Source organism: Rhamphochromis longiceps, linkage group LG14 (genome assembly GCF_057381845.1).
Source record: "Rhamphochromis longiceps isolate RC_006_pf linkage group LG14, R_longiceps_female_GT1.1, whole genome shotgun sequence".
NCBI classification, from domain to species: Eukaryota; Metazoa; Chordata; class Actinopteri; order Cichliformes; family Cichlidae; genus Rhamphochromis; species Rhamphochromis longiceps.
The window spans coordinates 33344503-33366247 of NC_140570.1; the positions used below are offsets into that span (position 1 = coordinate 33344503).

Genomic DNA, 21745 nt, shown 5'->3' on the forward strand with positions numbered 1-21745 from the left:
ACATTAGTGATGTACTTTATTGTACCTTAGGTACCTAAATATTGAATACTTAACCTAAATATTCATAAAGAATCAAATATTAAATATTACAAATTTGCTAGTCTGCTTGTATGTTTATAGTTTTTTGTATGTGCTGAAGAAAAGTTTTTAATATCTAAAAAGTTAGACATTAACTGCACGTGGCCACAATTTAAATGTATAGTATTTACACAGTGGTATGTTTGCGTAAAGAACACAGCTTGTAATTTTTGTCATGAAGCTATAAAGAGTTGTTTCAACAGCTGAATGTTTTCAATGCTAACATATAAGACATGGGTATATCTTGTTATTATCATATTTATGTCAGAGTAAAGTCGAGTACAGGGTAGGCAGGATTAAAGAATACATTCCTCTGTCATCCAAAAAGACTTTTGGAAAACAAAACAAAAAACAGTTGCCTATCAATGCATTTTTTTCAGCTTTTCCCAAATATAAATATAGTCCTACAGATATCTACAGATATGATATTTGCTTTGGGAGCGTTGATGGAAGAGCATAGAGACAGTCAGAAGGGGTTGCACTGTGTCTTTGTGGCTCTAGAGAAAGCATATGATGGGGTGCGAAGCGAGGCATGAGGACAGGGTGAGGTGTGCATTTGGAGGGACAGATGTGTTTAAGGTGGGGAGGGGATTATATCGGGGGTCTGCGCTGAGCTTTTTCTTCTTTGCAGTGATGATGAACTCTCTGTTCAGAATGTTTTTGATGACTGAAAGAGAACATTTAACATGAAAAATAATATAAATGTTAATTCTGTCATTGAGATAGGTGTACTTTTTTACCGTTACTTAAAATACACCTTAGAAATGTGTTTTATATTGTTAAAAGATCTGAAATGGATGAAAAACCTACTCTGTTTGTCTTTGTTCAAAGGTTAATGGGTTCCTTTAAAGCTTTGTGGACTTTTTTCTGCACAGCTAAGCTGAAAAAAAAGAAAAAGATTCTCTGCCGAATCTCTCACAACAGTGGTGTTAATTAAAAACCAGTGTACTTGGCAGAATTGAAGGCATCATTTCTTTGGTTTCCTGCTTGTCTTTTGACACTGATAAATTCTAACAATTTCCCCATGACTAGTAAAATAATATACTCTGGTACAGTATGGTGAGATTTTGTCCTGAAATACCCTTTCTTGTGCTTATAGTGTTCTAAATTCAACACAGGGAGGATTGTTAGGATGAGAAACAAGTGTGAGTGTAATCTGTCACTGTACAACCAGCTGTTGATCTGAAGGTTGCAGATCAGGGTGCTGCCTAGCTGGGGCCAGCATGTCCCCTTGTTCCTCTCATTTCTCTGTGAGATTACAGTATTATGGTCCTCATTCATATAATCCTGTCAATGAGATACAGCCCCTTTCTCTGCACTACCCCCAAAATGAAGTTCAGCACTTCAGCATGTAATCAGTTAGGAGACAGTAGGTTATGAGACTTATGTGGTGCTGCAAGAAGGTCACAGACCTTATGCAAGGATTAATTATACAAGTATTGTGTCTTTCTCCAGGGTTTAAACTAGAGAATATTGGTATATAGATCTTCTCTCATTAGTTTTGCATTCACAGTGTTTCTATTTTGGAAACACCATTGGAGATGCTAATTGACATTTCAGGATATTAACTGCTATTTACTGGGTTTCAGACCAATATTCTAATAAGGATCTTGGTTCATGTTGGTGTGCTATTCCAAAATTGAATTGTCAACTTTTCTTCAGCGCTTTGTTGTGTTTATCTCACAAGGAGAATGGATAAGAAGTGTCATATTTGCAACCATAATCATGCATTCGAGCTTAAAATATTGGTGCCTGCTACCTTCTACATATTATTTGCATCTGTGCCATAAAAAGAAACTCTTTGCAGTCCTACACTGAGCAATGTCATTGTTATTAGCATATATGTTCTCCTTTAGCAATGTTGTGAGCAAGCTAACTTCCAGATGCTTTAATTTCTAATCTTGTTTTTTTCCCCTTTCCCTCCTGTTTCCTAATCCTTGCTCCCCGAGTGTAGTACGACTCCATCGTCAAGAGGATAATGACTTGAATCATTGCATAAAAGGGACATAAACGCTTTATGGAAATATAATCATGTATTGAGTGACAATAAAAAATCAAGGATTTATGATTACATCGACAATAAGCTAAGCCAATTCAAGCTGTCACTTTGATTTAAAAAATAAATGTCCCAAATAAGAACAAAGAAAATGAGAAGGGGAAGAAAAACAACAAACAACACCAAAGAAAAGTCTGAATTCAGATTTTAGGGACAAAAAAAGGAAATATAGGCTATGACACAGAATATGTATCAAGACGGATACTGAGGTCAAGAGGGCTTTGCATTAATCTCACATTATGACAGTTTAAGGTTTTGGTATTCTGATGAATTCCAGGATTGGGCTTTAACTGCTTTCATTTTGTTTGCTGGTCTTTAATCTTCTAACCCTGCGTTCTTAATCAGAACTCAGAGCAGGTTTTTAATCTCGCATGAATGAGGCCGCGGATTATGGGCCTCTGACCTTGCCATGCCTCGCAGCTGCTTCCTCCTCAAATCAAGTCTTTCGTCCTGTGTAGCTTGCAAAAGAGGGATCATCTTAGTCTTGCACTACAATGCCGTAAATTCTGAACCGTATATAAAAGACAAACACTGTGGAACTGAGTTTTAAGATGGAAATTTGTAAATAGGTGCTTGCAGTGCTTTTTTTTGAGGGTGATATTCACGCTGACACGCATCAAATTGAAGATTTGGTACAGATGCATCGTTCCAGCGGACAGAGATCATATCTGATGTCTGTAGTATTATAATGATCTAATCATTTTGCTTTTTCGATGGAAAACCAGTTGTTGTGCTCGGAGTGACATCTCTTTGTCAGGGTGTGAGGTTACTTTTCAAAAACAGGTTCCAGTTTTATGAGTTGCTCCATGGCTGCTGGTGTAATTACCACTTTAACCTTGAGGATTCTGTTCTGAGGAAAACAAAATGAGATTGCTTTTTCTTTCATTGTCCCCAAGTGCTACCGTAGTTACTTCAAAGGACACAAAATAATAATTCACATCAGAAGACAAAAACATCTTGACAAAATTGCTTCTTCAACTCTGCAAGACTTTCTTAAAGTGGTGTTTCTGTTCTGTACTGGTTTGTTTGATCTATGATCCTCTCCAGTCTGCAATGAAAGAGGAGCACTCAGACCAGTGTCGGATCAGATTGTTGCTTTGCTTTGTTAAGCCCCTAAAATTTAAACCTTAACAAATGCACAACCCAATTTTCTTTTGGCAGCCTGGAACACGAACAGTAAAATGAATTACTAGTCATTGCTACTGATTGCTAAATGTTACTGCTCACAGATGAATCCTTGAGGAGGTTGTGCCACTGCAATAAATTTTAACTAAATGTTTACAAGAGTGAGAGAGGAAATAATATTCCTTGTTTGGAATATTCTTGCTGTATCATTGTTGAATTTGTGAGCTTTGGCAAATGGCTGATTATTATAAAGTATTACATAAAGATTGTTTGACAACAGTTATAAGTGAGGGGTCACTGACTAGCAGACTGATGTGTCATCTTAGCGTCAACCTCAGAACATCCAAACCTAATGTTTATTGTGTATTTGGGATGTATTTTAAAGATTGTTGTCTGCATCATCGATACCTGCAAAAGGACTAAATGTTGCCCTAAACATGTGGACATTTAGGTGTGTGCCATTTACAGACAACAGACATGATGATGGCTAAAATGCAGTTAGGATTTTTTTTTTTTTTTTTAAATAACATCTGTCTATGTGAAGGAGACGACAGATTGCTTTTCATTTTTATAGGGGCTACAGGTTTTTATTGTGTAGAACTACCACTTCTATAAAATAGGCAAAAACTTTACAAACTCAAATGATTGGTCGGGTGCTTTTTGAGGAAAGCTATCTTTCCTGCATCTACAGAATAACCCTGAAATCTTAGTTGTTTAAACTGCAGGGATTACAGGGATAGTTGTCAGATATGCCGTACTTTTTTAAATTTCCTGTCTGCAGATTTCCAGGGTACCTTTGCTCTTCAAAGTGCTAAGGTCATTCATCAGCCTCCATCTGACTCTGTCTTTAATTTCAACCTTTTTTAGAGCCTGCTGAATTATTCTTTGCAAAGCCACTGCAGAAGTACTAAGTCTCTAGACAACTATGTTACATATTGTGTTTATAGATATGAACTTATGAAGACATGAACTTGTATTGTTGATTTTGTTGGTTAAAGTTTTTTTAACTTTGAAGGTTAAAGTTAATTTGTTGGCATGGCCAAAAGATTTTAGTAAGAGCCAGAGATAAATCACAAAATTGTTTGTTTGTTTTTTAAACCTGGGTTTGTTACTGGGTTTTCATTTACTCAATTAAATAAGTTTTGTTTAATCGGATGACAGATAACAGGAAATTGCACATTTTTCTGTCAGGTGGATTAGCACAAACTCCTTGCCTTCCCTTATTTAGAGTTCAGTGTGCAGTTACCCTCCCTGAAGGTCTAGTCTGAGCCTCTTATGTTACTCTAGTCACGTCTGTCTCATCTGGTGAGGTAGAGTTATACTTCCATCTACTGGCCAAACTCTGGTAGCGCACACAACCAAAGATTGGAAGTTGAAATAAAACAATGAATGATAACAAAGTGTTGTTTATTTAAATTTGTAATCCATAAAAGCATTTAATAAAAATACTGAACATGCAGACAAAACATGTAACACAATGCCATCAATATTAGCTCTGGGTTAATGTGCAATAGTGCTTGAAACAAGCATATACAAAGATGCCCTCATCTTTTTGAATCCATATTACACAATTGCATAAGGCACATTTTGCATAAAATGAAATAACTTCTTATGTTCCCTTGTAACACTTTTAGACCTACTAGAGTTTAAAATACATTAGTATTCAAATAATGCGGTTGAAAAGTTAGGTTAGCTGTGTAAATTTGTTAGTCTACTGGAAAAGATTCAATTAGTTCTATGCCTATTTAATCAAAGAAATAGCATAGTTGTAAATATTAATACAGTATGTGTTAAGATTAAAACAACAGACTAATTAGCGTAAAATAAAACATCTTTTTCATACCTGTTTGGGTGCGCAGCATGATTCAAAATACAGTCAGGTTATGAGCTTCCCTGAGAAAAGCAAACCTACTTTTATCCTCCTAATTTTCAAATGGAAACTTTTAGGAACTACCTGAAAATTGCCTGCACCTTTAAAACAATGAATACTGGTTAATTTTTTTTGCTACAGTAAAATGAAGACTAGAAGTACAGCAAAGAAAACGCCTGACATGATAGTTGCCTCTACCAGGCAGACAATTATTTAGTGAAACACACAGGAAAGCATGTCTATCCCAAAAGAGGATTACAATATAGAACCAAGTTTCACCCTTTGACCTGTGGGCCTGCATGATTACAAGTGACCATGTAGTTTAAGTCCAGTTACTATAAGCTGCTGTTCATATCCAGACAGGCACTGAGCAGAGATGTAGGAACAGGGCAGCCCGTGTCCTCTGTGCCGGCCTGCGGCTCAGCGACTTGAACTGTTTGTACAGTTTGCCCGCTCTGCTCACACTCTGAACTTACCAATTCAATTGCTGGAACAATGTTGGGAGAAGGGATGGGAATATCTTGCGAGGAGAATCTGGAAAGAATCTGTAACTGGTCCTGATCAGAGCAAGATTCAACACTTTTACACAGGCCACAAAGGCTCTGCTGCATGTCCTCAAGGTTTTGCTTCAGTTCTGTTTGCTCCTGGAGCAGCCGCTCTTTCTCACTTTTCTGTGGGGAGGATAACAGTAAAGCTCACTCATTTTTGACCTTTTAATAATGCATTTGGTTCATTTCATCTACAATTTAACTGTACAATTTTTTTGAAAGCCCAGTTACTACTAACGAGTACCACCTCTTGTTTCCCTACCTGCAGGCTAGCTAGCATTTTCTGCTCTCTGGGATACATACTGCAAAGCTGAGAAACCTGCAGCAAGTTCTTATGAAGAGAGCAAGGTGTACCACTGCTAGCTGCAGCTGGAGTTCCAAGGAATGACGTAATCAACATGAGCTGAGGCTAGCTAATTAGCACTTAATAACATACATAAAAAGACATCAATCAGTGGAGCTGGTAGCAAACATTTAACCAAAATTTCTCATATTCTCTCTATAGTATTTAATATACTAGTCCAGTCAGTTCAATTTATAAACCTATCTCTACCACTCATTATTAAAGTTATTTCAATAAAACAGGATACATTCAGTTACTTTTACCACCCTACTTACAGCCATTTATGTTATATAAAGTGGACAAGAACTCCTATGATGATGAAGAAATCAAGGTTCCAGTTATCCTGCCCGGGACAGGATTACCTGGGTACAACCTTGAAGCTAGAGGGTGAGTGCCTGGTTGCTGCACTTGAGGACAGGGTTCAGTGCCATTCAGATTGGGGCGAAGGTTCTGGCAGTCCTATCCCCAACTTCCAAAGCTAGCTTTTGGTACACAGAATGTTGCTTCTCTGGTGGGGAAGGGGCCTAAGCTGGTGCACAAGGTGTTGAGATACAGTCTAAATATAGCCGGCTTGGCTCAACACATAGCTCAGGCTCTGGAACTAGTTTCCTGGAGGAGGGCTTGACTCTGGAGCTGTCCTAAGAGGTGGCAGCCAGGGGTAGATATGCTTGTATCCCCCTGGTTTACTACCAAAAAGTTGAGGGCTTTCTTCATTGGATAAGAAGGTTGCTTTCCTGAGCAAAATTCTAGAGGTGGCACTGCTGTTGTGGTGTTAAACCAAGAACCAGATAGTGACCTATGGAACTCTAGATGCAGCTGACAGGTAACAGCAGTGGACTGCAGCTCTTGCAGTAGCTGAAGCAAAAAATGTGTGGGAGGGGTTTGATGTGACCATGAAATGAGACTTTTGGTCTGACGACTCAGGAGGGGTTAATGGGGCTCTACTCACATTAGATACAATAGGTGTGGGATACTGCTGACCTCCACTGAGGACTGAGGTGGTGGGAAGGTGGGAAGTATGGGGTATCTGGTGTGTTGTTATGAGCCATTCGGACCCTGTGCAACCACAGCGAGAGCTTGGTTTGCATTGCTGGCAGAAAATCGGATTCATTCAGATGGCTGATGATCTCCGCTGGACACAGATTTGTCACAGATTCTGTTCAGTTTTTTGGACACATCATTTGGACGTAGCCAAGTAGGTCTTAGTATTTCAGGGTAGCATTTTGCGAATGATGTGGTTGTGTTGCCTTCATCAAGTAGTGACCTCCAGCTTGCACTGCAGCGATTTGTGACCAAGTGTGAAGCGGCAGAAATGAGAATCAACACCTCCAAATCCAAGATCATGATTCTCAACCAGAAAAGGGTGGAGTCCCCACTCCGAGTCTGGGAGGAACCGCTGCCCCAATTGGAGGAGTATCTTGGGTTTTGTTCACAGCTCAGAGAATACTGGAGACTGAGACTGGGTAACCAGATAGGGGTTGCGTCCACAGTGATGCAGACACTTTACTGATATGTTGTGGTGAAGAGAAAGTTGAGCAGAAAACCCAAGCTGTCAATTTGTCTGACAAATTACATTCTTACCCTAAACTATGGTTACGAGCTCCGGTTAGTGGCTGAAAGAATGAAGATAATGGATACACTCTGTGAAATGAGTTTTCTTGAGAAGCTGACTGCGCTGTCCCATATAGACAGGATGAGGAGTTTGGATATTAAAGAGTGACTTGTAGAGCTGTTGCTTCTCCACATTGAAAGGAACAGTTGAGGTGGCACCTGACTAGGATGCCTCCTAGGTGAGGTGATTTGGACATGTGATACCAGGAGGAGGCACCCCCAGTGCCCAATGGTGAGATTATTTCTCTCATCTGGCCTGGGAACAACTCAGTGTTTCCCTGGACAAGCAGGAAAGCAATGGTAGGGAGAGGGAAGACTAGACTGCTCTGCTTAGACTACTGCCCCTGTGACCCGAGTGTGAATAAGGGATAGAAAAAGGTGGTAAGGATGCGTCAGAAAGAAGTGTTATCCACAAAGCTGCAGTTCACAGTGGTCATCATGTCAAAGTTAAAAAAAAATATTACTAGTTTATGAAATTACATTATAGCATGTTTAAGAGTATGTTTGGAAAATCAGGCATGTTAGAGTCAACTTACTAATCCTTTGATTTCACATTCTAGCTGGTATATGCTGTCCAGTTTTCTCTTCCGGCACCGCTGTGCAGCCACACGGTTTTTACTTCGTCTACGGACGTCATGGACGAAGTCCAGCTGCTCCTGGGTCAATGAATGTTTTTTCAGAAGCTGCTGAAATTCACTCCGGCTCAGCACTGAGATTTGCTGCACTGGGAATGGAAGCTGAACCTGAAGATTAGAGTTAAACAATTTAGATTAATTTGATTTTCTATCTTCCATTACCAATAACCAAACATCAGACGCATATATAATAACAACCTCTTCCGCTCTTTTGTTGTTGGCCTCAGTATCGCCATCTGTGTCCAGGTCAGAGTCATCAGCAGAGTTTATTGAGGAGGACATACAAGGGCTCTTCTCTGCCTGAGACAAGCTGTCGGTGTGTGTAGCTGCATCATCACCTGTTCCAAGGTCCCTGAGAAAGGGACAGTCTCCTACACTGGCACTCAGGTCCAGCTGCTTAAGCCAGTGAAAGTCAGATGCTTTTGCTAGATTATTTTGTTCCACTGGATCCACAGGAAGTGGCTGAGCCTGAGACGGGCAGAGGTCGGACCAGAATCCTTTTGCCAGATGTTCAGCCACCTCCCTCTCCACGCGACTTCTCTCGCCACATCCTTCTTCATGGCTTAGAGTAGTCAGTGCAGAGTTTGAAAGATCACCTGTCATTCCCTGTTCAAAGTGAGCCTCACTCTGTTTTATTAAAGTACTGCAATCTTCTGCCCCTGAAGTCTCGAGTGGACATGAGCTAGGGATGCAATTGGTTTCTGCACCAAGTGTCTCAACAGTTTGTTTAATTTCTCTGCCTGGTGGATCAATGAGTTCTGGTGGATTCACATCCCCCGAGGCTGACAGCTCACAAGATAAGCCGCAGTCTGCCAAACGCATCTCACTTTGACTGCACACGTCTCCCATCTCTAAAATGTCTTTTTCACAAAACTGAGACGGATGATCTGCTTTGTCAGAGTTTGGGCAAGGCAGAGACAACATGGGGCACATGCCATTTCCTGTTAACTCCAGAGATAAGGGGGCCATTTGTGGTCCACAGTTCTCCAAACAGAAGTGTTCCTCCCTGCTGTTTGTCTGACCTTGTGTACTCTGTGGACACTGCGACGGGAAGTCTATTTGTTCATCACCTCCTGAAGGCACTGAGCTGTGTGACTCACATGATTCTGGTTGGCTACTCTCTGCACGAGAGCCAAAACTTGCACTAGGATCCCGGCTCTGGCAACAGACTTTTTGCTTGACCTCCTGTGAGGATTTTTTGCTTTCACAAAACTTTGGGATGAGAAAATCAAAGCATGTCGACTCCAAGTTGTGAAATCCTAAAACCTCAGCACTGCTGTGAATAGCATCAATGTTTTCTTTGGTAAAAAGGAGCTTTGATGTATAGGCAAATTGAAGCAAAGGTTCAAACCCCTCTACGGTCACCTGCAGGGGAAAGACATAAATTGTTGAAACATAATAAAACACAATGAAACTCAGGCAGCTCAAAAATTCAGTTTCAACAGGTCTCTTATGTACCTGTATTGACCTTTTTAAGTTGAATTTTCCAAACACTGCATATAAACTGTTTTTCACTCACATTATGACACAAAATGGACCAAGTAATAGAAGCTAGTGGACAGACAACAAATCTAACTATGCATACACTTTTCATGGATAATAGGGATAAAATAATGGTGCCTGTATAACATTACCACCATTTACTTTCAACAGTATCACCCATATTAGTTTTTTCCCTATATAAATTGGCTGAACCCCAAGGCACCAACCTCATGTGGCAAGGTGATGATGGGATTCTGGCTGGTGACACTGGTGACCCTGCTGTGAAAGTATTCACTGCAAGAAGCCAAGACAGAGCAATGAGCACGGAAACTCCTGTCTTCCACCACCACCGTCACATCACACAGGACGTCCTGCTGTCTCTGCTCATTCAGACACTGCAGAACGTGGGCGCTGTGCACTGCAGACTGGAAGGTGAACACCGATGTGCGAGGAGCTTGGAGCGCCATAGTTCTTACAAGCTCAGCCTGTGCAAAAAAGAGAGCCATATGGAGTTAACAAAAATGTCATGATTACACAAGAAACATTTCTCTAGGTTTATCAATGTGTATTATATTATAGTGGCTACAGAGTGGAGCAGTTTACACATTTGCCTAACAAGTGAAAGATTCCCAGCTCAAGACACAAATCTCTTTGAGTTGGAAAAAAAATCTGCCAAATCATGCAGAAGTAACTATAATTATTTTCTTATTTCGTCTAGATTTTGCATCCATTTTAATTAATTTGTAAAAATAAATAAATAAAAGACACAGTACAGAAATTCATGGGTTTCTGGTTCTCCGATGTTGGTACTGTAACTCATCTATGACGACATAAACCGTTCCAGATTTTAGACCAATTGTAAGTTGTCAACGTGACTTTGAATGTATGTTTTCTTAAGAGTTTGCAGACATTCTATGGATTAAATAACTAAAAAATGAGCAGAATACAATACAACTAATCATTGCTTGCACTAAAGGTGTCTTTAGCAAAGCCTTCCGTGTATCATGAGGCAACCACAGACAGCTGCAAGGCACATTTTTTTGGTGAAAAAAAAAGAAAAAGAATAATGTATCACAATATTTTGTGTGGCAATAGCATATCAATACAGGGACACCAAATATTTATATTTTATTTAATTAATTAAAATACTGGGAATATTACGAACAAGAGGGTTCATCTCATGTATGACCGAGATAATGTTAGCCGAGCAAATTTATAAATCATGAATGTATAAATCAGCAAGACTGAAAAAACAATGGACACACTTAGCTCAGCAAAGCTAAATCCTGATTCAGAGCAAACTAACGGCCCAGTCACTCAAGTAAAACAGGACAGCAAATCCCTTGCAATCAAAAATAAACTAATACATTAAAAAAAAAAAAATAAATCAGTGGCTGCCTTGTGACTGTATTTAATTTTTTTCTAAATGTCTAAATGGTTGCTCACAGCTTGAGGGTGTTGCACAAAAATGACCATTTGGGACTGCACTGATCATTCAGTCCAAATGAGTCTTTATCAGTTTTCTTATAAAACAGGGAGATTCCGGAATACAAATCTAATAACTAAGTGCCAGCTTCTGTCTATATAGACAGCAAAAAAAGTAGCTTTCAATGATTTATCACAGTTAAGTGTTATATTAACAGAAACAGACTGCATGTAATTACCAACTTGACCCAATTCAATCAAAAACTGACGGCAGACCCTCTTATGGTAACATTTATTGCACATTTTAGTGACAGTGTTTATATGAGTAACAATCTCATTTTGTGGGGAAAAAAATAAGCGAAGTGAAATAACTTTATTTTACTGGATAAAACAGACTGACAATGTTAAACGTAATATGCAGTTGGAAAAAAAGTGAGAAATCCCAATGTTGAGTATTGCAAGGGGAGCTTTAGTATTATGTAAAGTTATGTAAAGGTTCAGGAACTTAAACTGCTGTTATGGGCAGCAGAAGTGGTACAAGACATCCAACCAGCTACTTGGCGAAACACTTGATTATGAATAAAATTCTCCCTCAAGGAAATTACTGATGAATAGTTAGTCAAATAGAATTTAATACCTATATAAGTATAACGACATGTAAAAACATGCTCCAGTGCGTTTTTCTTTTAATCTGACTAAAGTAACGAAGAGAAAAATAACTATAACGTTCGCTAAAATTACTTCTAACATAGTCCTTAAGTTAGGCGACTGCCTCTCAATATTTAACTATCTAACTTCGCAAATATTTAATCTTGCCGATAACTAATAGTTCCCCACAGCAAGGAAATGTGGGTTAAACGGTGACTCTTTAACTTGTACGCCAAGTTCAACGCTAAAATGCTGACTCACGTTTAGCCAAGTTAATCAACTGGGCCTGGTGGATAAAGGCAATAAAAGCATGTCCAAAATTATGATCAGTTCGTTATGTTACTGACGACTTATATTAGATTCGTTTAGCTAAACAAATAACAGTGGTAATTGTCTGCAAACGGAAAAGCTTGAGGCTAGGCCAGACCGTTAGCTTTAACTGCGCTCAGTTCGTATTTATCCTTTGCTAGCAAAAAAACAGAAACTGAAACATTCCGCTATTGTGACTTTACTCGATGCTCTTTAAAAAGCCAAACGTTTACTGACCTGCCATGCTACCTGGATAACACTGCCATTAGTAAATTTAGGGATAGGGTACAGATGCTTCTGGCCATTCCGAGCCTGACTTCACTGTAGTCATGTGACAGCTTGGACAAGGAAGCGCTAGCAGCACTTACTGCGCAGACTCATAGCAAGTATCGACAAACCAGCACACAGGAGAGGAGTTTGTTTTTGCAACATTTAATTACATGACATTGATTTAAAAAAGAAAAAAATATATATCTACATATCATCTATCCCAAGCTTTCATTAATATACTGAAACTGTGACTTCCAGTTCCATATTGTCAATTCATTGTCCAACTAGGTTTTCTGTACTGGTATGAGACTGATAAAAATGACCTGTTTAATATTTCAGACACTGTCATACAATTTCAGACACTGACAGAACAGGTAGAGGCGGAAATATTCTTTGAGATCCCTTAGAAGGTGAAACTGAAGCAGCATTGGTTTATTTGGATTTCCTGAGTGGTGATGCACAATTAGAGGAGCCTTTCATAGAAGAGGAGGTAGGCTTGGCAGCTCTGGACTTTACTCTCACTCACAGGTTGAACGCTTGTGTCGCTGATGTGGAACCAGGATCCTCTGGATGGCTCTGCATCTCCTGAAGGGAAACGATGAGTTTATACATTTCATTTTTAGAAGTGTTTATCCTATTAACGGTCAAGCCAGAGTACACCCACCGTCTGTAAGTCCATTGGATGAGGGCTGAGGGCACTCGGGCCGCACTTTCACATAGGCCGTGTAATGACCTGACCTCATTGTTCCACTGTGCTCTACGATGCCATACAAACCGTATAAGATCTGACTATGTCCCTCTGGTATATTCTGTTTCAAAACAACTAGTGGTTAGTGCTTCTACATTTAATTCACTTATAGCCGTCTTTGTACAGTATAATAAAACATGTTACTTCCCATACTTACCTTGCATTTGACTGCACAGAAGGGAGCTAGATCCAGTATCATAGGAAAGGTGACATGTCTATTCACCTTACAAATACTGTAGCCATTCTACAGGTAAAAAACATCATTAAAATCCAAATAGTGATTTCTTGATTGCCTTACCATAAAGGGTTCAATGTTCTTTAAAGCTTGGCTCATAACTCTGTGATAAAAACCTTAGCTGACAGCGAACTGGATCAGTGCAGAGCATACCTGTTGAAATCTCTTTAAATGAAGAGTAAGGACTGAAGGTGGAGAGGAGATAAGGATTTGCTTCAAGGCATCAGTGTAGATATTCTTCTTGGATCCTAAACACAGCACAAAAAAGACAGTGGGTTTTAGTCGATCCCTAAACTATGTATAAAGAAAGTTTAATAATGGTATTAGAAAAGAAAATTACACATTTGTGATACTTCACTATGTAAAATTGCATGTGCATAGACATGCAAAGGACATTAAATAGCAGACTAAGTACTAAGTACTGATGTGGAAGCATTTTAAATACCTCCAGACTTGTTGTTCCCCAGCTGCCGTTTGGTGCAGGTGACACAAAGTAAACTGTTGTTTTGCGTGAGGGTTTCTACTTCTGTGAATTGAAAAAGGCACGACTGCACTGAACACTCCTGTTTCTCTGGGATTGTCCTGACAGCCATCGTGTGGAAGGCCAGCTCTGGATCTTGGTTTATTACTGTATATTCCTTAGTCTCCATCACTCCATCTTCACTCTCCATGCTTTGTTCCATTGCGTCAGTGTCTTCTATAAAGGCATCATCCAAGGTTACTTTACTCATTTTCCTCACCAGCTGTGTGTCTTCCTCTTCTGTCTTGTCTTCTTCATGACCCATGTTAGCCATTTCATTGCATACGGTGCTGTCCTTTGAGTGCTGTTCCACTGATAAGGCAGTAAACCGGTTGCTGACTGATGAGTCAGGGTCACTCGCTGAATCCTCATCCTCTTCTTTTTCCTGCTCCACCTGCACTGCGTTGCAGGGCTTTTGGTCCTCTTCAGACACACTGACTGGAGCAGGATGTTGTGAATCTTCTTCAAGTGTTTCATTATCAGTGTTTTCCCTGTCCTTTGACTCTGCTGTAGCATCTGTGTGTTCGCTCTCAGCCTGGCTGGGAGAGGTGAGACTGTCCAAAGTGGCTCTACCCTCAAGCTTCTGCTGTCTTTTTTGATGCTGAAAGTCGAGATGGATTAATTTGGATTAATTAATGAATTAAGTTTAAGAAAAAAGAAACTTCCTTCAGTATGCATTCACTGACACACCTTTGCCTGCTTCTTTGCTTGCTTCTTGGCTTTCTTCTGCTGGTACTTGCTGCCAGCCCCAGTGGGAATGTCATCATTCCCACTAGTCCGAACAGGGCTGCTGCTGTCATCCTGGCTTGAAGCACTGGTCTTCTTTTTTTGGTTCTTCTTTCTATATGCCTATAGGATGCCACAATAGGGAACAATAACTGATACAGACATTAACAAATAACTACTCAAGTAACTATAAAAAAAAAACAAAAAAAAAAACCAAATGCCTGCTTTACCTCATCAGAAACAGGAAGGGAAAGATCTAAAAACATCTCTGTGACCACAGAAACCTGTAAGGATGAACAAGTGGATATTTTTAGAGTGACATCATCAGGATATATTCTCTTACTTACTTTCTGGTCTTCATACATACCGTTCTACACTGCTGACACATAATAGTGCTGGTAATTTCACCACCAAAAACTTGGTCAACAAAGTTTTTTAGAAATCCATTTTTCTCATACTCTGAAAGAAGAAATTAAACGTCAGAGCCACATTTCTCAAAGAAAAGCTACTGTGCAAAAACTTTAGCAACGTACTTTTATTTAACACTGATTAATAATACATAGCAGCATTACTTGCCTTTTAGTAGCGTTTTCAGCTCTCCATCTGTGCCTTCTCTAGATTGTTTCAATGTGTCCATTATTCCTGAGCTTATTCTCTGTTAACACAGATACAACCGTAATATTCAAAAGATGAAAGATACCTTTGATTAACCACAAGATGGAGACATCCATTCTTCACAAAACCTTAATTTTAGGGCCTTTACCCTTAAAATTTGCTCCTGTTAAAACCTCTGCACACAGAAAATTAACCAACTGTCTGAGAAGAAGAATTATAAGGTCATTAAATAGGACACAGAAAATGTTTTTAAAACACAATTTCTTACATTTAATGCCGCCACATAAAACAACTCACTACAGCAGTGTTCTGCTGTCAAACCAATCTATTGCAATGTAACATATAGCCCTCTGAAGAGCCACAGTTCTCATTTTAGTAGAAATCTATCAGACTTAAATATGGGGAGATCAGTTTCAAACTCAGTACACACATTGTGCTCCTCGGCTCTCATGCCATCCAACAGGTAGCGCAGCAACTCCTGGCTATCTTGCTGCTGAAATCCTTTGAACCTGGCAGCCCTGCACAGATAAGATGAATGATGAGCCACGCTTGCACTAATGCTGGGAGCTATACTTTTAAGCACATTTTAAAGTTGACTTTTAACATAAAACTATAGTCATTCTTACTTTCTACAAACTTGTGTGAACAGCTCCCGTGGTGTTACTACACTCTTCTTCGATTCCTGAATCTCACAGAGTAGGTGATACATAGCCAAAGTTAGAGATCCGGGACCGTCTAACTGCACTTCTATAGGCTCCTGTCATCATAATAAAGAAAGTTAGTTATAAATAGTAATGAGTAGAGGAACATAACTACTCTATTAAGTGGGGAAAACACACCAGATCTAAGGAAGCACCGGGTTTAATGTTGAGACTTTTCTCTTCTGTCACTTTGTTGAGAGTCTGTTTTAAGAGTTGTGTTTGAGACAGATTCTGGAAAAGAAAACGATAGCAATCAGTAATAACTCTCACTGAACTCAAGACCGGCATCCTGTAAGGATCAGTCTTACCTGGATGACTGCATTGAAAAAGCAGGTGTTTCCCAGATTGCTCAGACCCTTTACTGAAACACCACAATGCTCTTCAGTTGTGCTCTTCTTCTGAGATTTCCCAACAGTCTCTTTCTTTGTGTTTTTCTTTTGGTGATCCCCGTTTTCTTTGTTTTCCTTGTCCTCATTTTCATCTTCTTTTACAGTCTCCACCTTCTGTTTAGCTTCCATCAAGGCATCTTCCTCCTTGACCCCTAAAGAAAGCAAACAGGGTTGACATGGTTAGAAGCAGTCTAATGTATGTGCGTGTTAGACTTCCCCAGTGGTACCTACGTTTCTGTGGTCGTTTTATAGAATCTGAAGATGTTTGCTTTTTCAGGTTGGTTACTAGCTGAGCCAAATGCCCTGTTCTGGAGTAATGGACTTCATCATCACATATATAACACCTGCGAAAAACCAAAAACATATTATTCTTATTTCAAACTTGATGTAGAGGCCTATGATTAGCAAAACAACATAAAATGCTCACCACACACTAAAGTTGTCCAAGCTGACCACCAAGCAGTGTGGATCAGACCGGGGAGTTTCATAATGTTTGATGGCATGCTGATTCTCAGAATTCCGTCCACATCCCTAGTGGAAAAGACGCATTTAGAAAAAAATGCACGCCATTTTAAACCCAATGACAAATAGTTACAAAAAAAAAAAACCTCACTCTATGGCCGCATTTCAAGCACATCCACAATCCTGTTTCTTCTTCTTCCTCAGCCTCCTGTGGCAGATGGTTGTTGATATTTTCTTTATTTTCTTCCTGCTTACAATCCTGACAACTCGTCCAATCTGAGGTACCAGAAAGTTTCTTGAGAAGAGTTTGGTCTGTTCCCTTCTTAATATGCCTACAGGATGGAACTGGGACAATAAAGATTTAAATGAAAAGGAAGTCTCACACTAGGCTTTCCACAGGTTGTTGCATGACATGAAAGATGATGAAATATTCTTTACCTGTCAGGTCAAGCTCATCATCCTCCTTGGAGGTCTTGTCCTTTCCCCTCTTCTTTCCCATTTTCACCTTTAGAGATGGGAATCGAACACAGCACTCAAGTGAAACAGAAGGCTAGCTTTGGCTAATACCTACATGAGATTATAATGCTGCTAATAGAGTTCAGTGACGGCAAATTCTGTTAAAAAAAAAACACACACACACACAATAAGAAATATATCGTTAAATTTAATCATCACCCTCATGGGCCATTCAACTTACTGTGACAAACCGAGCCTAAAACCCTAATCGTCTTCAGTTTCGTTTACTTTCTATTCCTGACTTCTCTAATTCGGACATAATTACGTTAGACTGTTGACTGGAGAAATAAATCGCGAGCTTTAGTGTAAATACGTTGATTCGTAAAGTTTAGAACACGCAAAAATAACTCCAGTGATTTGGCAGGAAAAAAAATCCCAGCTGACACATGCAAAGGAACAAAATGTGATGGGGCCGCTGTTTCTGCTGCCGTGTGTTTCCTGCGTGCGTCGGCCAAAAGAGTCCGAGTTCAAACAAAACTTCATTATTAGACGTTGCGGGACACTAGACAGTGGTAAACTGCCTCTGTATGTCTATACTGTATACATAAAAATACTATTTTGTTTTCAGATTTCATACTGTTCTGTAACGAAATCAATTTTAGAGGCTGGTTTACGGCCGGAAACATGGTATGTGTTAGCATAAGTGAGTCATATTTTTGGACGTACCAGAAAACGGTGTAACTGGTAACTTTTTAAATGAACATTAGAAAAGATTGACTATTTTAGTTCTCGACTAAAGCAGCATGTCTTACTTGGAGTGGGCTGAGTCTCAGCTTGCAGAGATAGAGCTGCTAACCAGCATGTTCCCCACCGTGGAGGAGCTGGAGTTCACTGACCAGCTGGCACTAGCCGAGCTCAGGGACTACGTGGAGGGCTCAGCTTCAACAGGCGGCCCTCCACCGTCCAGACCCCAGTTTCTCATCAAACAAAAGCTGGACTCTGCGAACACAGAGGGGGTAACTAATCTGTCATTATATATAATTTTTAAAAAAATCATTATTTAGTTTAATTTCTCATGTTTTTTCCCCATACAGACGGTGTTCATTCTGTCCTGTGCTTACCCATCTGAATATCCTAGTGTGTTACCAGAAATAACAGTCCGGTAAGCGATTATCCTCATTTGAACTCCTAACATAAAGGAAAATAGTTAGGGAGCTCACTCAGGAGAGTCTCACCTGCCTGTGTACAGACTTGTTGAAAAAAACGAGAGAGAGCGAAAACAATAGTATAGTGAATAGAATACTAGTGGCCCAGGTTTTTCTACCATATAGGAAGCGCAGCCTGGATGAGCACAGATAGCATTCACAGTGTTGCCTTTAAATATAGTTTTGAATGAAAGAAAATTTAATTTGTGTAACAATAACACAGCCACAGCAGTAAGTGGAAGAAACAGTGCCTCTAATTTGTTTAAAGTGTATCATTAGTCACTATAATTAATAGCGCTGAACCTCCTGAAGCTGTGCTGTCATTGCTCCCAGATATGGAAATTCCCAGTGCCAAGTGACCTTAAATGTTCTTTGAAACCTTCTTAGAACATGTGTTATTCTTGCTTCAGGTGTTCTGGTCTCAGTAGGGCCCAGCAGACACAGCTCCAGGCACTTCTTAATGCATACCTCATGGGAAACTGCCAGGGGGAAATATGTGTGCTCTCTGCTGTTGAATGGGTGAAAGACAACCTCCAGCTTTTTATTGATAAGAGCTTATTAGAAGCCCCAGGTCCTAAGAAGGAGTCTGCCTCACCTCGGATGCCTGAAGTGTTCAGCCGGCTGTGGATCTACAGTCACCACATTTACAACAAGTCGAAAAGGAAGAACATCTTGGATTGGTCAAAGGAGCTGGGCCTGTCAGGATTTAGCATGCCTGGGAAACCTGGTATTGTGTGTGTGGAAGGTCCTCAATCTGCCTGCGAGGATTTCTGGTCCAGGTACCTTGCCTGTTGATTTGGGTTTTTTGGGGATGACTTAATCACAGCCAGAAGCCTGCTGAGGTGTCAGGTTTAATATTTTTCCAATCTTATTCCCCTATTTCACAGAGTGAAGGTTTTGACATGGAAGAAGATCATGATTCGACACAGAGAGGATATTTCCCTTGATTGTCAGAGTGAGGACAGCAGGCTTGTTGAACATATAGACTCCCTGCGCAAATTTACAGGCTTTGAAGAAGCAATGTTTGACCCCCATGGAAACAGAGGCAATCACATGGACCTTGGGCAGCTCTACCAGTTCTTGAATGAGAAAGGCTGTTGTGAAGTCTTTCAGATGTATTTTGGCATTGAAGGGAGGTAGTAGTCAGACCGAGATAATGGATGTACATAGTTTTTGTACCGGTGCCTTGTCACTGAAATTACTTATTCTGAAAATAACTTTTAAATGAAATGGGAATGGAATAAGCTGATAAAATGAAACAAATTAACTAACTAACTTTTTGAGTTTCAAAGTTGTCATACCTGCAAAATTCACTGGAATAAAAAGCAGAAAGAACATTTCTGCAATTTTGAGGAACAGTTTTCATTTCTTTCTTCTTCTTTTTTTTAATAGGCACATTTTATCAAAAGAAGGAAGAAAAAAGATGTTTATCTGAGAGTTTCCTCAAGGACTTTAGTTATATTTGCAATTTTAATACTCCTGCATATCACGAATTGCCCCAGGTGTTTCTTTTCTGAAATGGCACCAGTGTGTTATTACTACGGGGCTATTATAGGATTTTCAGGTTTGATAACATTTTAATAATTGAACAACATTGTCAACAAAATGCTGGATATCTGTTTTTTTAAATCTGTTGATTTTCTTTTTATGAATTATAGATATCATAAGCATGGAAATTCTTTCTCCAATTTTCTTTGAATGATTAGTTGTTAGATAAATTATGCGTTGCTGTGGATTATACACTGGCAATTAAAACGTGTGGTTATTTATCATTAATCTTAATTTCTCCCCCACCAAGCCTTGGATGAAAAAAACAAACAAGTTCTCTTTGTTGATTCCCCTCTGGAGTTGTGTCTAACATATTATGATATAAATGGATATTCTTGATTTTCTTTTTTTGATGCAAAGTGCACTCCTTAGATACAGCCTTTAAAAGGTATCAATTCACCATTTTTATCACATAATAATAAAGAAATACAGAAGAATGTAAAGTCTTCAAACGAGTCTGAACACAGAGTAATTTAATTTAGGAAGTTAGATTGCCAAAGTTATATTACCAGTGAGACATGTACTTTTAGTAATTCCTGTGATTAATTTAGTATTAAAACTAACAATAAAAGGTATGATTAAGTCTGGTTCAGTGCACAGTTCTACGCTGAAAGGAAATAATACAAATTGAAGACAAAGTTGATGTTTAGATCCATGCAGATTGCACTTGCAGACTCTGTTGGTCTACACTGTCCAGCAGATGGCAGCATAACATAATTAAATTGGGGAAACATGGAAACAGTAATATCTTAACTTCCTAAACATGTTTAAAATCCTAACTTCTGTCTAAAAGCATGAGAAAAAAAGCTGGAATAGTAAAGCAATAATTTGGATTAATTGGTGTTCACTTGTTACTTATGTGAAAACTGACTACTGTGATTTACAAGCTCAGACAGTATGGAGTGCTGTAAAAACGGAGGGGTTGTATCTGCATTTGAACACAAATTAAAGCAGCCAAAACATCACAAAGTCCTTTACAATCTCCATTTGTGATTTTTTCCAAATAACATTTGAAATATTATGTGTTGAACAGATACTAAATCTAGAGGCAGCCACGAGCAGGAGTTCCTCACCTTGATTTTAGTCCCAAGCCTCCATTGTCCTGTGAGATGCTGGTTCATTTTACAGTCTTTGTGCTGCTTCTTTTGACAGTCCCTTTTCTGCCCCTGCTGATTTTATGGGTTCTTTTGTTCTTACAGTGTATATTCACTCTTGTCAGAGGTCTATTGGAACAAGGACTTCTGACTTTTATCTTCAAAGTCTCATCAGAGAGCCCTTCTGTTTCTTCGTTGAAGAGAGCTTGACTTCCAGGTGCATTCACATCATCTGATTCCTCAGGATCCTCAGTAGAATACTGTAAATCAGAAGAAGTGACCCCATCCAGATCCACATTATACATCTCTGGGTCTAATAATCCTTCATTAGTTAGCGCCTCTATATGAAGGTCTCTGCACTGAATCATTCAGCGGGGATGTGCATCATTACTATACTCTGTAAAGTTATGACTAATGATGTAAATCACATCACAGCAGCTTTGATAAAGGACTGAATCATGGAGTATGGACTGCAAATTACTGTAAGAAGCAGTCATGTTTCAATAAAGTAATTTGGTTTTCATGTTAAAAGTAGACTCATAGAACAGCAGATGACATATCCTAAAAACTGACCTGAAAATGTGCTAATTCTAAGGAAATTAGTCAATAAATGCTTGATTTATGGCTAAATAGAAAGCTTTGTATG

At 39.3% G+C, this 21745-nt stretch overlaps 3 protein-coding genes across 4 annotated transcripts; 1 reads left to right on the plus strand and 2 right to left on the minus strand.

Annotated features, from left to right (window-relative positions):
* Positions 1-4670: 4670 nt before the first annotated feature.
* LOC146654482 (transcription regulator protein BACH1-like) lies at positions 4671-12484 on the minus strand. The gene is made up of 5 exons (XM_085379621.1): positions 12368-12484; positions 9976-10233; positions 8465-9631; positions 8168-8374; positions 4671-5800 (listed from the first exon to the last, which is right to left on the minus strand). The coding sequence occupies exons 2-5, from the start codon at positions 10213-10215 to the stop codon at positions 5465-5467; spliced, it is 1950 nt and encodes a 649-aa protein (XP_085235747.1). The 5' UTR covers positions 10216-10233; positions 12368-12484; the 3' UTR covers positions 4671-5464.
* A 62-nt stretch (positions 12485-12546) lies between these two features.
* usp16 (ubiquitin specific peptidase 16) lies at positions 12547-18132 on the minus strand. 2 transcript variants are annotated; one of them, XM_085379620.1, is made up of 18 exons: positions 18065-18132; positions 17235-17301; positions 16948-17141; positions 16762-16865; positions 16566-16678; positions 16254-16486; positions 16084-16176; positions 15871-16001; positions 15675-15762; positions 15206-15284; positions 14997-15088; positions 14860-14913; positions 14594-14752; positions 13829-14504; positions 13537-13631; positions 13306-13392; positions 13065-13209; positions 12547-12985 (listed from the first exon to the last, which is right to left on the minus strand). In XM_085379620.1, exons 2-18 carry the CDS (start codon positions 17293-17295, stop codon positions 12864-12866), a joined length of 2526 nt encoding a protein of 841 aa, XP_085235746.1. In that variant the 5' UTR covers positions 17296-17301; positions 18065-18132; the 3' UTR covers positions 12547-12863. The 2 variants fall into 2 exon arrangements, with proteins under 2 accessions (XP_085235746.1, XP_085235745.1); XM_085379619.1 differs by lacking the exon at positions 18065-18132 and adding an exon at positions 17494-17716.
* Positions 17802-20229, plus strand: rwdd2b (RWD domain containing 2B). The gene is made up of 4 exons (XM_085379622.1): positions 17802-18268; positions 18347-18414; positions 18868-19236; positions 19345-20229. Exons 1-4 carry the CDS (start codon positions 18056-18058, stop codon positions 19595-19597), a joined length of 903 nt encoding a protein of 300 aa, XP_085235748.1. The 5' UTR covers positions 17802-18055; the 3' UTR covers positions 19598-20229.
* Positions 20230-21745: the final 1516 nt, after the last annotated feature.